The 18,379-nt window shown below is 40.6% G+C and overlaps 1 protein-coding gene across 8 annotated transcripts in view; it reads left to right on the forward strand.

Annotated features, from left to right (window-relative positions):
• Positions 1–18,379, forward strand: part of ildr2a (immunoglobulin like domain containing receptor 2a) — a 45,874-nt gene that overhangs the window by 6,646 nt on the left and 20,849 nt on the right. For 7 of the 8 annotated variants that reach the window (XM_088647940.1, XM_088647894.1, XM_088647913.1 and 4 more), the window contains exons 3-4: positions 3,862–3,981; positions 13,852–13,908. In XM_088647940.1, coding sequence (XP_088504066.1) covers positions 3,862–3,981; positions 13,852–13,908 — 177 coding nt within the window. The remainder of the gene's footprint in view (positions 1–3,861; positions 3,982–13,851; positions 13,909–18,379) is intronic. The other variant, XM_088647921.1, reaches the window with a different exon arrangement.

Genomic DNA, 18,379 nt, shown 5'->3' on the forward strand with positions numbered 1-18,379 from the left:
TTTGGAAACAAACCTTTTTTTATTAATCAGATTCTTACTAGACCATTAAATACTAAATGTGGCTGTGGAAGAAGTCAATGGTAGAAAGAAGGTAAAATGAATATCACTATATGCTGCTCACCGATTTCCAGCAAGAGGAGCTTGGTTTCTAGAGACGCGCAATGCAGCCTGAGAATTTTAATACCAGCCTTGATCAAACCAAAAGTAAACAAGACCATGTTTGAAAGTCTTCTAAATGAAAATGTGTTTCTGAGATATAGCTTGCACTCTAAGAAACGTCAAGAGAGCTGAGTGCATTTTGAAAAGTGCCAACAAGTCACCAGCACACTGCAGGCTGCAGAAAGCTGAAAGTGACTTAAACACAGACTTGAGTTCAGTTCAAATTAAACTCAAGTATGATGAAACATTCCTGGTGTCAAAGGAGCCAAACAAAGTTTTTATTTTTTTCTAGTTATAATTGTGCTGTGGTCTGTGATGCATGTAAAGGGCAATGGTAAGATGCTGATTTGGTGCTTTCTCAACTGCATACAGTATAGTAACATTTTTTAAGTAAAGCAGGTTACGTTCTGGTTTATAGTTCCTTCCACACTTTAACCCTCTTGAAAAGAACTAGCTAGCCCTGAGTGATCCCAAAGCCTTCATAGTGATCTGGAGAAACCCTCTGGAGAGCAGGCTTTGAAGGTTATGAGGACCATCTAAATCACCAGATTCGTGTTTTAATTGTTTCAATCTGTTAGTTTATCAGTTGACTGCAGCAGTAAACTCTCTGGAACCCCCAAACAACCCTTCTTGGTTTAAAAAGTTTAGGAGCAAAAGACGCACACCAGAAGAATCGCTCTAAAATGAATAGGAGGGGAAAACACAAATGTGACAGGTCACCAAACTGCACAGCGCTGAAGTTTTTAATTGAAACTGGTTGCTTAAGTAAACTGTAGTTACTCTTCCACCAAGGGGCGTGGGGGAAGGGTTGGTAGACCATGGTGGAGATGATTACCAATGGCTTTCATCTGAAGACAAACACAGTGAGGCCTCAGCCTTTTAGGACTGACTTCACGCACACAGCGAGAGGTCACTGCTCATTGTGATGGAACGGCTAGCTGTGTGCTGGGGGAGGGGCAGCAGACTGGGAAGATTCTTCACTGGTGTAGCTGGGAAATAGAAGGACAGTACTTTAGCCCTATAAACAGGGCTTGAGCTATTCTGTCTAAAATAGGTGACTTTTTTTCAGTGTTTGTGTAGGCACTTTAGAATTTGTGTTTTTCAATACTTGTAGAAGTACTTATAAAAGTACTTTTCAATACTGCAATGCTCATAATCTGCTTTAACACTGTGTTTTAGTCACTTAATATTGATCTGTTAGAATAGAGCATGTTTATTTTTCTTTAGGAGTGATAATATATTTTAAAATATTTACATTTTATTTAAGTTCTGTTTTCTAGTGTAGTAATATAGAAATAGGTTGATTATTTTCTAATGTAAAATATTTTTTAGTGTTTACTTTACCTTTATATGTTTACTCAATATTGTGAATTAATATAAAATGTATATGAAGTAAATGGCTGTTCAGATTCAAGATTTTTAAGGTTTCTGTGCATTGTCAGAGGGCACTGTTTCTTTGAAGTATAAAGATACCATTGTGGAAGAGAATGTTCCTGGATCATAGTAGAAGCATTCTGGAATTTAAGTATGAAATTAAAATAGTTTTTGGATTCAGAACTTACTATTGGTTGGTTGGTTTAAGATTTGGTTTTATCTGAGGCAGAAGGCACATGAGGTAATAAAAACTGTTGGTGGTCTTTCTTCTGTCAAGACAATTCTGGGAAAATGTTTGACAATAGTGGCACTTTTAAAGATTGGATGCTGCGATTGCCTTCAGACAAACCTGTTCTCCGGACTTGCCTGTTAATGTCGTTTACCATGTGTAACACACACATTTCAAATCAAATTGTGTGAAAAAGCACATGACATCTTTCTTTAGCACATACAGGATCACCTAGATAAACCATAGAAACATGTAAAACAAATAAAGGTTGTCTGTAATATTCTGATGAGCCAGTATATCCTGATGATAATGTTGTAACTGAAACAGTCAGTATAGTGATACGAACCTCTGTTGTCTATTCATTTTAATCTTCAATATTAGCTTGGTCCAAAAAGATGGATGTTGAGCTTGATCAGTTCCTTTCTTGAGAGAGAATTTATCTGCCATATGCACATGTATATTGGGATTCTTAAGATAAGATGGCCTTTTGGTTGAGAAGCTCTTATTGTCTTGTGTGGGGGTAAGTATAGTACATTTTTGAAGGCGATGGAAGACCTGTTTTTTTTTCCCTTATAGCAGTGTCCAGTAAATTGTTCTTTACAATACTCCTCCCAGCTGGAAATGTTTCCTATTGTGCAGCTCTTTTCCTGTTCCCTAAATAGTTTTGTTTGCACTCGCATAACAATAGCCTGGAATCTCAAACCAAACAATTCCTTCCTTGCCCTTCAGTAGAAATGCCTCGGACTCTGAAAGTACGTTTATGCGTCTGCTCTTGACATAAATCACGAGTCAAAGTATCCGGAGCTCAAGTCTGGATTTAGTGACGCGCAGAAATAAAAAAAGAAAACAAAATCTATATAATAAAAGCCATTCCAGCTTGATTTTAGGTAGTGTTAAAGTCCAACAGCAATATAAAAGGAGTGCTTCCAATTTTTCAACCTGATATTTAATTTAATTGATGTTGGTTTACATGTGTAATAAAAGATGTCTGTATAGGTTGCAGATTAGTGTGGGGGTTGGCACTTCAAACCCAAGGCTCCAGGGATCGGGTCCGAGTCTGGCTTTTGCTGCCTGCCTGTGTGTTCCTGTGGTTTTCTTCTTCAGTTGTTAGACAGTTTTTCTGTAGTTCTTTAGTTTCCTCATATCGAAAGGGCGAGAGGGGGCAAATGGCTTCTTATTGTTTGCAAATATTTGAATGCTCCACCTTTCTCAAAGGTGGTGATAAGTACGTTATCCAAATCAAATCTTCCATTGTGCGCTCTCCTCGTGTGCAGTGCCGTCCTCGTGCCCAGCGCCAGCTATGGGTTCAGAGATATGGCACAGAGCTGTCTTTCGTGTGTGGAATAGATAGATTGCCCACGTTTTTAATTCTCAAAAGGTAGCGTGGACCTATTCAGAACTGTTGCTTTGACATTTTTAGTCAATAAAAGTAGCTCTGAAGAAATGAGACAGTCTTGCTTTGAATGGTGAAAATCAGGTCAAACGGGAAATAAGGGGCAAACATTGAGTTTCATCTACTCAATTTTTTACTCAGTTTTAATTTGATATGTCTTTGCGACATGTACATCATAGATGTGAAAATTCCTTAGTTTAAATTGTTCAGGATTTTCCTGGGCGCTTCATTGGTGAAAACAGAATACTTTTCAGCAACCATCATTTTTCAAATTCTGTATTAATCGATCAAGCCTTTTGTATTACACATGACATTACAAAATAACATATTATCATCACTAAAATGGCCCAATTCGGACTAGGGAAATGCAAACCAGGGCCACAAGTGGAAACTATGTGCAAGTGCATTTAAAACGGAGAGGGGGGGGGGGCTCTCCTTTACACAAAGGGTGGCGGGAGTGTGGAACAAGCCACCCAGCTGATACCACAAACTGATACCCTGGCTTCCTTCGAGAAACCGATCGAAGAGATTCTTAGATCAGCTAACTGCTAAGGACCAAGTGGGCAAGCCGGGCCGAGTGGCCTCCTGTCTTTGATCATCTTCATGCGCTCGCCCTGTGTCCCCGAGTTTGAGGGAGTGGCACAGGGCTCTGTGTGCAGCCGTCAGCTGCTCGTGGCCGTGGCTGATGTCTTTCTCCTCTGTCCAGAGGCCGACCTGCGCATCGGAGAGCTGCAGTGGGGCGACAGCGGGGTCTATTACTGCAAGGTGGCAGTCGGAGACGACCTGGAGGGCATAAATGAAGACAAGGTAGAGCTGCTGGTGCTGGGTGAGTGACGGAGTGGGGGGAGCTCTGGCTGTGGCCGGGGGGGCTCCGGCCCTGCCCCCGGAGGGCCCCGGGGACTCCTCGGGGTCACCCCAAATCTCCCGAGAGTCAAAGATCAGGAACGCTTGTTTACGCAAGTAACCAGTGAAGCAACTACTCTGGAGTACATTCTGATTCCTGTTCCAAATGATCCTCTTAATTAGTCTGAACGAGCCACCTGTCGAACTGGTCAAGGCCTTCAGAGACTGTGGATTTAAAAGCTGCTGGACTGGGGCTCTCCAGGACCGGGGTTCCTGACCGCCGGACTACGGACTGCTCTGCACCTGTATTGACTGAAATTGCTGACATGCGTTCCTAAATATCCAGCGTGAAAACTGTCGTCCATGCTGTCTTATAAGGGTTGAGCGAATTGAGTTTTTTGTAGCCGTGCCTGAAGTGCAAAATGCAACAGCGCCTTCAGTTTGAAGATCTTGTGAGGTCGTTTCGTGAAATAGTGCAGAATGTGGTTTTCCAGTTTAACCTGGCGGGGAAATCGGAGGATGTGAAAAGGAAGCATCTCTTGAGAATGCTTGCTGTTCTTAGTCGAATTGTTTTGAAATGCCTGTGATGAAGGGAACTGAGGTCTGTGGAAAGAAAAGCTGATGTTAAGCTTAAATTGATCACCTTTTCACAAGCAAAAACCAGGGGTGCATAGTTGTGTGTCCGTAAAAGCAACATTTATTACGAAAGTGTAAAAATGCAGGGCTTAAAAATATGAAGATATTCAAAAATGAGTAACAGGTAAGTGTAGAGGCAAGAACATCAACTGAGTGTGTGTTTTTTTAAAACTTTTTATTTAGTGATGAAAGGGTTTACAAACTACATAACCAAAACAGCAGAATAAGCATTTGCCTTCATCTTACATTTCTGCCACATTGTATATACAAAATGAACTATTTACACTATGCCAGCAGGTACGGAGGGCCATACAAAAAAATATAATTGTCTGATGAGAAACACAACAAACAACAAAAAAAGTCTACACATAGATAATGGAGTGTGTGTTTTACTACCATAACTCATGGAAGAGTGTTTGTTTTCTACTGTATTTGTAAGACGCTGCTTAACTATGACAAATTTCCACATCCCAATATGCAGCTACGATTGTTGTCATAGCAACAGCCTAGTGCGGGCCTATGTTGCCAGCTAGGCCTTTGATCCCTTCTAAGTAGTTCCTTTGTTTGGCTTGCTGCTCTTCGGAAAGCCCGGAGCCAATAAAAAAGCCAAATTGAACGAATTAATTGGGTCTGCATTCTGTGTGAATGAAGTGTAGCCTGTCTTGTGTACTTTTGGTTTCTTTCTTTATTTTTGAAGCAAATTTTTCGGTGCATGTTCTTTTTTTCCCCTGGAACGTGTTTTACAACACTGAAGGGAAAAAAAAAATACAGGTTACCAATTAGAAGTGCATGCTGTAGGTCGCGTCTTAAGCCGTTACCATGGAAACCTTCAAGAGTTTTTGAGGCCACTACAGGAGAGAGGCGTCTCTATTTTTAATTATGACCTGAAAGTACTGTACATGGATGGGTTCTAGAGTTACAAATGAATGTGTTTTGTGTAGGTGGATTGTGCCATTTGCAAAATCCAGCTAATGCATATGTAAATTGTACAGAATAATAGTTGTATTTAACAGTGATTATTCTGTTGAGCATAATTTATCTGGAGGTGCTATCGAATCAGAATAATAAGCAAAGTCTAAAGTCAAATGTTGTTTCTTGAGGGAGGGGATATTACTAATATTGTGTCACCTTGCCATCCTATTTTACTGAGGGGAGTCTGCTTTCCAAGGACATTCCCAGTCTTAGAAAATCCCTGTGGCTGATGGGCCTTATTCTGGAAGCAGCGTATTCTTGGCATGGTGCTTCAAAACAGAGGTTAGCTCTAATATAAATGGTAACTGGAGAGATTTTTTTTTAAGGACGGTATTAAAAAAAGTGGCTCATTCAAAGGTTTAGGTGGAAATCCTGTAGCCTCAGCTCCTTAATATGTATGTGGACTCAGATAAGTCAAAAGTGAGACTATGGGACTCTTCAGACATTGGCGTTTGTTGGCTTGTGAACGATATCCCATATTGCAAAGCACCTTCTGCTGAAGCGACTTTGGGGGGAATAGTGGTGCTTATGAAACATGGTCTGTCTACTACAGTACCCCCTGTCACTAGCCCTTAACACGCCTGCTGATGGTCACAAGAGAAGACCTGGCTGAAGACAGCAGAATATCACCTTCCCCCTTTCCCTTCCTGTATAGCTGAGGTCCTGTATAATGGCCCGTCTAATGTGTCATCTTTTAAAGCTACAAATCTTCGCTAGTAATAAAATAGTTGTTTCGGTTCTGTCACTGTGGTCTCTAGATCAGGTTAGGTTTCCAACTCCAGACTTCGGATGACAGAATCCAGCGGGATTTCTTTTTTTCTGTAACTCGTCATCACCTAAGAGATGTGGAGAAGAGGATGTTTTGTCCACTAAAGCTTTAATTGGATCAATGTAGCTCTTCTCTTCTCCCAGGCAAAGAGCTGTTTATAACTTATGGGGACATAGAAAACCCATTGGATTCCAGACCCATGGGCTGGAGAAGCCCTGCTCTAGATGCTGGTTTTGAACTTGTTCATCAGCAGCTCTGTACTACAGTACATAACTTCTGAATGACCTGTTCAAGGAGTACCGTTTAATTTGAAACCCTACCGCTGACAAGGCCTGCATTCCGCAGCATAGAAAACAACGCAAAAAAAGATCTGGCTCTTGTAATTTGTGTAACAAACACATGGAGTGTTTCTCATAAAGATATGCGTGAATGTATGCCTTTTGAAATGTAAAGGTTTTTTTTATCCTTGTATGTTAATTGTTGCGAGTCCAAATCATAACAATGCTGTAATTGTATTCATTATCAGTGGCTTGAAGAATACAGAAATTACTGTACTTTCAGGACAAATCCAATTTATTTAGTGACCTCAGCCTTTTCTATTTTTAGCAGACAAGATAGAGCAATTCAAGCTCAGCCTTTTTAGTTTTTTTCACTAACATGGATACGTTATAATACATTTGAATTTTTTTTTGACTTATTGAATTATTGGAATTCTTCATACTATATGGACATGTAATCTTTCATTTTACAAAATACAGTGTAGCCCAGCTATTCTTTGAAGATCCTTGGACGTTTCCTTGTGCGATCTGTAGACAGTATGTATTAGTTAATGTACCGTGCCTTTCCTGTTCTGATGCCATTAAGATAAATGAAGACAAGGGATTGGCAAGCAGATTTTCAGATACAGTACTGGTTTATCAGTTGGAAGCTTTGGCATTTTACAAAGTGGGGTTTGAAACTATGATGTAAACTTTCTCAGTTGTATCATAAGTGTCACCATCATCAAAATATGCAGACAAACGCATAAAGGGCACTGGCTTTGAGACCAATTTACCAAGAATATAATATAGAACGTAACAGGAGGTATTTAAAGACAAGTTAATGTAAAATGTTACTAAACAGTATCTGAAATGTGAATTCTTGAATAAATCATGATTTGACATTGCGGTTTCTGACAATGGTGTGTAGCATGTGAGAGTAGCTCTTCTCGAGTGTTACTGAAACCTTAAGTTAATTAGTTTTTGATGGGGAAAAAAGTAGAAAAGAACAGTAAGTGAATGAAGGAGAGCTTTATATAACTTAAGGGATTGGAAAAGTGTTCTTTTTTCCTTAGAGAACATACTAGCGCTCATTAAATTGCTAAAAAGGTAAATTAATAATGGCTTATAGAAGTATAAGACAAAAATGTATAATATCTTTGACATTCATTCAACATGGTATGCAGTAGAATGTTTTATATGCTATAAAAGTTGTTAAAGTACCTCTGTTTTTCTGTACGGATACGAATTAGGAGAGATGCAGACGCTGTTTTACTCTGAAACTGCTTGTCCACAGTGTAGGGGCAGGAGTGGTGCACTGGGCTACAGGAGGTGCTAACTGAGGCATGACATCCAGCCCATAGTTAAGGTATTTGTCACGATCGCAAACCCTCCTCTTAGGAGCGCTCTGGCTCTTTCACGTTTTTGCTGATTCCGTGCACCTGCCCTCAGTCCTGCCCCTCCTTATTTAAGCCGGCCGCTCTTGCTACTGCGGGCTCTGCCCGGGGGCCCGCCTACCACCAAGTCACCCTACGTCCACGGCTTGAGGGCACAGACCTCCTATCGGCGTCCTGACCCTGCCGAGTCCGGGGCTCGGAGTGCCTGGCCTCGTCATCCCGTTTTTATTCCACGTCCCTGTACCTGTCTCGTTTGGATCACCCGGTTTTGGACTTTTGGACTTCTCCCCGGATTACCACCCTGGACTCCTTGGACTTGTTCGCCCTGGCTACGCCCCCCGAGCCCAAGTTCACCATCATCACACCCTGTCTGTCAACCCCTCCTGATCCTCAGGTCTCCTCCCCATTGTCCTTCTCCACTTCCGGATTATTCCGTCTGCATAGGGTCCTGAACTATGCTTCACAGCCTGGACCAGCTCCCGTTCCAGTATTAATGAGAGCAGGGTTATCAAATCTAGTCCTGTCATATCTTACCTGTATGAAGTACAGTATGATGTGAAGTCAGGATCTCTCTGTCTAGCTGCTGCATTCACAGCTGACACGGGTCCTGATCACGACTTGATTAGGCTGAACGATCTGTTTAAGATGCTTTCTTAAGAATAGTGCCAGATAATTAAAATCTACACTGTTGTCACATTTCAAGCAATGTGTGCTATTTTAAACATCAATAGCGTTTGATATTTAAAACTCTTTTTTTCCCCCAGTACCTCTGTGTAGATCATTTTTGATGAGCAAATCTGGCATAATGCAGAATGATTCTGCACTGTTACAACATACATATAAACTATGCATTTTTCTGGACGGCATGATAATTCAGTGGGTATTTAAATGTAACCACAAGAAGATGTTTTCAGTTCCTGAATTGCTGTGTGTCACTAATATCCGCACTGACTATCCCTGTTTTTTCCTCTAATTGCCTCTTGTGCAAGGGTTATCAAAATAAGCTTAGCAAGGGTGGATGAAGCCCATTTTCTTCTCCAGTCTGGAGTTATGTGTGAGTAAACAGGCGATTACCGGCGAAGGAGTCAGGTTGTGAGACCACATCAGTCAAGCAGAGCTCCTACACTGTCACATGAGCCGCGTTGAGACAGAAAAAAAACACTTATGCGTTGGAGAACTGGGAGTTGAATTCCAAGTTCAGAAAAAAAGTCTCCTCAGTGTAAACAGCAGAAACCTCAGTTGTTGAACAGGAACGAAAGAGATCTTTTATCAAGGAGGAGCTGGAACATTAAAACATTCCCCCTTGCTTTCCGCCCTTTGTTCATGTCTGAGTCAGTTCCAGCCCACAGCTGGGACATGGAAGATTGCCTTTCTTCATGTTACAATGGATTTGCAGAGAAAAGAAGGAAATTCTTTTTTTTTTTTTACGGCCCCTACAAAGCAACATCAGCTGGCAAAACAAGGACTTTGACTCTGTGTATTAATAAAATAGGTCTTCATTTGTGCTGTAAAACTAAGACATTTTAGCGCTTTTACCCCAGACTTGCAATTAAGGAGCAGCTCGACTACAATCAGACAAGCAGCAATTTTCTGCAATTGTGGGATGATTTTTTTGTGCATGTAATTTATGTTTTGATGAAGCCTGAGAGGAACAGAAAATTATGTTGTGCTGTTGCATGACCACGGGCACACCTACTTCAGCAGTGACCTCTTAACACTGTTTAGTGCCATTAGTGTCTCAGCGTTGAAGTCCAGGACAGAACATCTTTGGGCATTTTTTTACTGGTTTGAGTTGTCCAGCTGAGATAAAACAAATCTTCTGATCAAGGCAGAGAATCGGAGGAGAAGAAAAGATATGAGAGAATTTAGTTTTTATTGGTATTATTTAGTTTTTCTATGTCTTTTCATTTGGGTGAAATAGTTCAGATATTATTGTTCTGATCCATTAGAATATAGGCTTGTGAAACATACTGTTCCAGAATGGAGCGTTTACACAGCAGGGGTTATTTCTGCAGAAGTACAATGGGAACATGCACACAGAGACAACCAGAGGCCAACAGGCTCCCTGGTCTCCCATGACTCCCTTAACAAGGACAAAAAGGTTTTGAAATCTAAAATGCAATAGATGGATTGCAGTACTTAAATCATCAGTACATTATTTAGGTAATCTTGCATTGCCACCAATAAAGCAAAACAAAAATTAAAAAGCATGGGTTGCAATAGCTATAACAAGATGTAAGTATAAGCCTTACACTTATATAGAGCTTTTCTGGACACTCCACTCAAAGCGCTTTACAGGTAATGGGGATCCCCTCCACCACCACCAGTGTGCAGCCCCACCTGGATGATGCGACGGCAGCCATAGTGCGCCAGAACGCTCACCACACACCAGCTCTCAGTGTGGAGGAGAGCAGAGAGATGAAGCCAGTTCAGAGATGGGGATTATTAGGGGGCCATAATTGGTAAACGCCAGGGGGAAATTTGGCCAGGACACAGTAGGAGTAATAATCTGCCAAGGTTTAGTGTGAGATTGAAGTCTAGCTGTAGGGTTTTGGCCATATTGCAACTTAATGAGAAGAGTAGTAGAGAGTTGCAGAAATCAAACCTCAATTTCAAGTTATAAATGCATGAATCAAGCACTGCACATCAGGCATTGGTAGAAATTCCCTGGTGCGGGCAATATTGCTTAGATGAAAAAAATAATAAAATGTATTAAATAAAAGTCAAATTATTGTGAGACTTATTGTCGTACATTCCAAAGATTTCTGCTAGTGTAAATTAAATGTCTTAAATGTCATCCCTCTAAAACTATTTAATAAATATTCAAACCAAACATGAAATGCAGGTTTACAGATGATCTAAGCGAGTTCAGACAATGTCAGACATTGGAATACAGTGATTTCAGGAAGGCATGGTCTTATAAAAATAGTTATATTGAAACTGATGGGTGTTGATCTTTTATTTTGGCGAGGGACAGTGTGGGTGGGCTCAACTCAGCAGCCTCTAAGAAATGTTGCTCTTCAAAAGGTTCTTATCCTTAAAACACACCGTCACATTCAGCCCCCCAGCATTCTGAGGGAGCCCTGAGTGGTAGATGGCTCAGCAGGACTTCTTGTGGCTGGTGTGGCAGTCTGAAGATTAGTGACTTAGCACTGCCAATATCTCAGTCTCTGTGTCATGCATACCTTTGTGCTTTCGACAGGCTATTTCCAGTCCACATGGGTAACCTGTGATAGCGTCAGTCTCTCCGTGAAGCTGTGATACTGTCCCGGACCTATGGGTTAAAGTTAAAAAAGGAAAGAAAAAATCCCAGCAGACTAAACGACACTTGTCTGAAAATAATCACAGTTGTGGGACAGAAGAGTCTGTTACAAGTGGCTGAAAAAGACAGAATAATCAACAGTTTTAGTGAAGAGGCAGTCTGCTTGAACAGTCGGTTCCTGAAATCTCTGCTTCTGTGTTATTTTATTTTTTTACAGTTTTTTTCCTCTCCTCTTCCATGTCTCTGTGGTTTGGCGTCCTTGTTTTGCTGTGATTGTGACTCTCCAGGCTAATTTGATTAGTTTCCTTACATTTAAGCCCTGAGTTGTTGTTTTTGTTAGAACTGCAACATAACAAGTAATGGGAGACGAGAACAGATAATCCCTATGAACATTCAGGATAAAATATTTGAAAACATGACCTGACGACGTCAATAAAATGACAGGAAAAGCATGATGTGAACTACTCTTTTCAAGTGTTATTGAAAATAATTTAGTCATGCTTCATTGGAAATGGTTATTTTATTATATTCTTTTGCTGTCATTAAAGGCTCATATTTCAGCTACTGTAGCTGCAATGGGCTTTTGAAATACTAAGATCAGACGTATTTATTAACTCATTCCACTTGTTGCTTATTACAACACATTTAGCTAGGGAACAGGTCTATGGTAGATCTCAGAATGCATTTCACACGGCGTGTCACTGCTGTTTTTTGAAGAGAATGGTCGTCCTTCTCATTGTCTCAATCTTCTATAGTTTTTCTGATTCTGATGATTGTAGGTGACTTCTTCTGTAACTTCTTCTGAAATACAACTTTATAGATGCAAAACATCACTACACAAAATGTAGAACTTACATGAGTACTTTCATACTCTATTAGTTTTTCTTTTACCCATAGTGTAGACATATATATATACACTGAAATGTACAATCTAGTCATTCATTCTGTAAAATACTATTGTAAGAGAATCAGAAAAAACAGAATTTTTTATTCTGTTTTATTCATAGAGAAGAATCATTACACTATAGGCATCTTTTCAAAATACTTCATATAATACAGAAAAACAGAGGCCGGCAGAGGAATCCTACTCCATTGGGCCTCTGAGCAAGGCAAGTTCTCCAGGGGTGCTGTATAAATGGCTGACCCTGTGCTCTGACCAGCTTCTCTCCTTGTCTATGTGTCTCATGGAGAGCAGGTTGGGGTATGCGGAAAGACAAATTCCTAATACAAGAAATTGTACAGTTGTGGCCTATAAAGTGATCTTCTTAAATACCTTTTATATTTATGTAAAATACTAAACTTGACCACAGCCTGCATACATGTTCTATTACTCAATGAGTTATTGTTTTTAGAAGCAGATGTGCATCTTGAATTTGTTTATGCTTCCTGAAATGGTTTGGGACTTGTCTGTTATTTGTCAGTCCTCCTTATAGAAAGGTGACTCAGGCAATATGGTATTTTATAACCACTGGCCTCAATTGCAAACCAGTCCAAGCAGGTCTTTATCCTCCTTTCCAGAGAACTAGTCTGATGGGAGTACATCTGTCTTGTAGTGCAGTAGCCCAGTGGAAAGAATGGGTGTCGGGGTTTTAAACTGGTACTTGTGAGCACAGAGAGTGGTAAACCTTTAGACAGTTTCTCAGCTTGTTTGGCTGTATTTTGCCGGCTTAAAATTCTTTCACTGTTACGCATGACTTTGCCAAGTTCTGATGTAACTTCAGGAATTAGACATATATCTCATTAAGTTTTAATAAGCTGTTGAAGCACATTCTGTCACTCTGAATCAGTTTTATCCATTGAGAAAAATCATTACACCATCAGCATCTTTTCAAAATACTTCATATAATAATATAATTTCTTCTTCGATCTTGCTTTATATTAACATCATAAAGTCAGTTTGTCCTTAATTGTACTCACCGAAGATCTGAGAAGATTACCCCAGAGCAGAAGACAGTGCCTCTCCAGTGGGCTTCAGGGGATAGTGCAATACTCTTTTTTTGCCCTCAGTACACCTTCCCAAAATCAGCCGTGACACGCATGTTCGAATGCAGCCTTTTTCTTTTAAAGATGCTTGTATGGCAGATAACAGACTTTGGACAAAAAAACACTCCAAAGTATAATAGAGAATGCAGTTAACAAGGAATGTAAAGGATACAAAGACAATTCCAATGCATAATTACTACTATTATGACATAACTTCCAGTGGAAATGTATGCTGTGACATTATCCCATGACATTTGCCAATGAAAGATAACCACGTGTATCTGACATAAACGAAAACTGTTTTACCAGCATTTCATGGTTCATGTGTTTTCTTTTTGTCGTGAGAAATAACAACACTGAAAGTACACTAGCAGTGTGTGACAGCACCATAATACAGTTATTTATTCTGATAATGCTGAATTTTAAATAGGGTGCAAACTTTTTGTATTGTTCCGTTTTTCCCAGCAGAGCTGAGCTGAACGTGTGCATGCGCCAGACGTTTTTCGCTTCTGCTTGCTTGTAGCTGATGCCTTGCTTGCTTTCCTCCCTTTTCTCACCTGCTTTCTTCTTTTTCCAGGTAGGACAGGGTCTTCTAACGACCTCCTGCCCAGTCTTGATGTGGAGATTATGCCAGGTATCTGTACCTTTCTTGCCACTTTTTGTTCAGTGTCTCTGTGCCCTCACGCTGACTAGGCATCTAACTGCTTCTCTGTTGTCAAGATAAAACTTAATTCAAGAAAACAAAACTGAAACTGGCTTTCTGCTCAAATCAGGCATCGGTAGGATGTCAAAAATCCACAAGATGTCAGAAGGTTCTGAGAACTGCTTGTGAACACTACTGTGAATTCTGATGGGATGGGCATTGAGAAATACTCTTGATTTGAACTCTGTGAATTCTTAAACCTGTGAAAAAATGGTCTGCTGTTCTTCTATGGTTTCAGTACATTTTCTGCAAGCAGCTAAATGAAACCACAACATTGAGATTGACTTGCAAGTGCAAGTGGTTAATATTCAAGGAACAGAAGCAAAAGCTTTGCCATTCTCTGACTGGTTGGTGGTTCTGGCAATGGCTAACAATTCAACATAAGCACTAGGTAAGAGCAGAAAATGGAGTACTGCAGGTGTTTATATGTTTTTAATGTATGATAGCTTAGTTGTATGTCTAACTCCAAGTCCAAAATATATTTAACATTTTTTTTATTGCATACCTTAGGAAATACAAATGGCTGTGAATAGTTGCAAAGCAACTGTTTAATTATTAGTTAAAACCAGCTTTATGTTTGATATAAACTCTTCTTTAGCACTGCATCGTATATGCTTAGATAAAAGGTTGTAAAATGATCTTGGTACAGGAAGAGAGTCTGATGTTTACAATAGATAAGAGTCATCTGTGAATTGTACTATGCCAAAATGGAAGCTGAATCTAGCAGAATCTTCCAGAATCTGGCAGAATCTAGTATACAGTAGGTATACGTGTGGGGCATTCACATCAGAATAAGGCTGTTAATTGCAGAAAATCAGGCTGCTGCTCAACTAAGCTTGGCACCGATTGTTTTAAAGCACTTTTACACATTTTTCTTCAGTCAGACGCAGCCAGTTTCCATATGGTATAATAACAGTACTTAGGCAAATATAATGAAAAGACTAACTGACAGTCCATCCATCAGTCTTCGGTAACTGCTTAGTCAAACCCTGGGTGGTGGAGATCCACAGCCTGACGCGGCAGACAATGGGCGCAATGCAGGAAACACCCTGTACAGGACACCAGGGTCACAGACACACTCACATTCACATGGGGAACGTCTAGGAGGGCCATGTAACCTGGGCAGCACGCCTTGAGACTGTGAGAGAAATCTGTGAGAATATACTGTGAGGCATTGTGTGCCCACAAAATCAGAGTCACAGATCCATCAGTTCAAACCCAATAGGAGTGTTGTTACCCCTTTTCTTACTATTGTGGGGTGTCAAAATCATTCAAGAAGAAAACATCGGCCAAGTCCCTGTCAAGTGGCATTAGGCAATGTACATATCAGAGTGGCACTGTAGCTTTTTCAAGAGCATTAGATCAGTGTAAATAGATTCGTAGATCTTTAAAAGCCTGTGAGTTTACCTCGAGACACTAGATGAAACGGGAAAAGACATGTTTGTAAAACGCAGGAAGCATTTTTCAAGAAATGTTATTAGATATAAAGAGGGCCCTGCTTGAGGACAGCTGCTCTTCCTAATTCACGGTGAGAGTCTGGACCTTTAGAAAACTACTGATCAAAAAGTGGGCGGATCTGGGGAGACAGTGCGGGTGAGTTCAGGGATTTACTGTACATGAAGGTAGCAAGAATTTCCATTTGAATTTTCAGATGGCTGCTGAAGTGGGGCAGCATAGGGTGTGAAAGGTCTTGAGCCAGACATCTTATCTTTGAAATGACTGGAATGGAAGTAAAATTTTGGACAGTAATCTGGAGAAGCATCTTTACACAGCGACTTACAGGGATTGTGAACAAAACCCCTTTCCACAACTTTGAAGCTGACTTTGGGGTATCAGTTTAGAAATGCCTTGATGGGATTCTTACATCACTGAGACATTAATAGCTCAGTAAGATGGACCAAAATGTCCAACCATTTGTAACTGTGCATATGTTTTTAAAACCACGTTTCACACTTAAATACAAAAGTTGCATATTTTTATGCAATGTGAATGTAAGCAAACACAAATAAGCATTGATTCTTGATCTCAGAAATATCCCCAAACTACACCTGATGTTGTCACTGTTGCTGAAAAGCTGGTCGACACTTTAGTCTTTTCTCGAATTGACTATTGTAATGCCCTACTCGCCGGGGTATGTCCAGAATTCATCAACGAGAATCCTGACCAGGTCTAGTGCAAGTGATCACATCACTCCCATCCTGGAGTCCTTGCAATGGCTTCCTGTCAGGTTTCGTGTCGACTTGAAAATCCTCACACTCGCTTATATGGCTCTGAATGGCTTGGCACCTCAGTATCTGTCTGATACTATCATCCTGCTCCCCTTTTTGCAGCCTTCGCACATCTAATTCTGGTCTCCTGTCTGTCCCCCAAGCCATTCTGCATACTGTAGGTGACAGGACCTTCTCCTGGTACGCTCCCAAACTCTGGAACTCTGTCCCTGTGGATATCAGCAGCCATATCACCCTGCAACTCACAACTGGCAACCCACTGAAGCTCAGCAGGTGTGAGCCTGGGCAGTACCTGGATGGGAGACCTCCTGGGAAAAACTAAGGCTGCTGGAAGAGGTGTTAGTGGGGCCAGCAGGGGGCACTCACCCTGCGGTCCATGTGGGTCCTAATGCCCCAGTATAGTGACGGGGACACTATACTGTAAACAGGCGCCGTCCTTCGGATGAGACGTAGAACCGAGGTCCTGACTCTCTGTGGTCATTAAAAATCCCAGGGCGCTTCTCGAAAAGAGTAGGGGTGTAACCCTGGTGTCCTAGCCAAATTTCCAATTGGCCCTTACCAATCATGGCCTCCTAATAATCCCCGTCTTTGAATTGGCTACATTACTCTGCTCTCCTCCCCACTGAGAGCTGGTGTGTGGTGAGCGTACTGGTGCACTATGGCTGCCGTCGCATCATCCAGGTGGGGCTGCACACTGGTGGTGGTGGAGGGGATCCCCATTACCTGTAAAGTGCTTTGAGTGGAGTGTCCAGAAAAGCGCTATATAAGTGTAAGCAATTATTATTATTATTATTATTATTATTATTATCAGAGGCACTTTCCCTGAGCTCTTTCAAATCAAACTCGGAACCTTTTTAGAAGGGCTCTGATTTAAGTGGTTTTGTGTGCCCCTTGGCCTTCCTACTGTATTCTGTACCTCCATCTACGATCTGCTCTCAATATCTATTTTTTGTTGTTGTTCTGTAAAGGACTTTGAGAAACCACTCAATTATATTAAATATTATTATCCAAATTCCATCAAGGTTTTAGTTTTTTTCCTCTCTAAAGAAGCACTAGTAGATTTACTGTCTTGACATGACCAAACCTTGAGCATCTTTCCTGCTACCAAAAGATTAGCATTTCTGCCAGTCTTACAGTGAGACCAGACAAAGAGTTAAGAGAAGGGTTTAGTTTAAAGCCGGTGTTCAGATTGCAGGTGCTGGAACACTGAAAAGCAAATGAATCATCAGCCACTGTAATGACAGACTCTGAGGTAAATTAGCATTCAGTGGCTAGTGACTGAACTTCGCTTCAGAAATGCAGTTTAGAAATGGCAGCTTTAACTCCTTACAGGCGCATCTTAAGTGACTAAAAAGTGATCTGTCATGCGTGTGGACAGATACATGCTTGAGTTTCTCTTCTCGCAGCAAGAGAAATGATATGGATTTGAAGGTGGACAGGTTTTGTACTTTGCATTCATGGAATTTCACCTTTAAATCAAGAAAAATTGGGTCTCTCATTGTTCTGCTTTTCTACTTTTCTTGTTGGTTAGGTAAGAAAACAACTTAGAAAGAAAAAGAAAGGTTTCAAATTTCTGTTTACTATTTAATTGAAAAAGACTTATGAATATGTAATTCATGGCTTAAATAATAGCTAGCATCTCTAAAAATGTTCTGCAGTTGCTTCAGAAGAAAAGGAACAGATGTTTATGAAGATTATAAACCACCTTTTGAACACTTATATTTACTGTTCTCTAGTGCCTTAACATCAGTGAAAACATTTCACTGCACTTTATGATGCATAGTTTGGATTTGGTTTAGACACAAACAACAAGGAAGAAATAAAGCTTAAGGATGAGCTGTTTTTCAAGACAGCGCCCGTGGGCCTGGGTAATGAAATAATAATACACTCATACAGTGTGTTCAGTACTGCAGCACTGGCCTTGAACGGTACTGAATCACATCGTGGGGGAATCATTTGTTCTTCCCCAGAGGAGAAAAATGTGTTGTTTTTTTCCCTAGTTGAGTAATCTTTTATTTCAGAGCCTTAATGACTAAGAGGCACAAGCTCCCTGTAAGAGCGTACGTTTAGAGCCGAAAGTATTTAAGGTTATTACACCAGCTGTAGTTAAAAGAAGTTGCAGTACAAGTCCATGTTATTGAAATGGCGGGCCAGCTTAGGTCTTAACTGCCTAC

Source organism: Lepisosteus platostomus, chromosome 2 (genome assembly GCF_059453375.1).
Source record: "Lepisosteus platostomus isolate fLepPlt1 chromosome 2, fLepPlt1.hap1, whole genome shotgun sequence".
Classification (NCBI taxonomy): domain Eukaryota; kingdom Metazoa; phylum Chordata; class Actinopteri; order Semionotiformes; family Lepisosteidae; genus Lepisosteus; species Lepisosteus platostomus.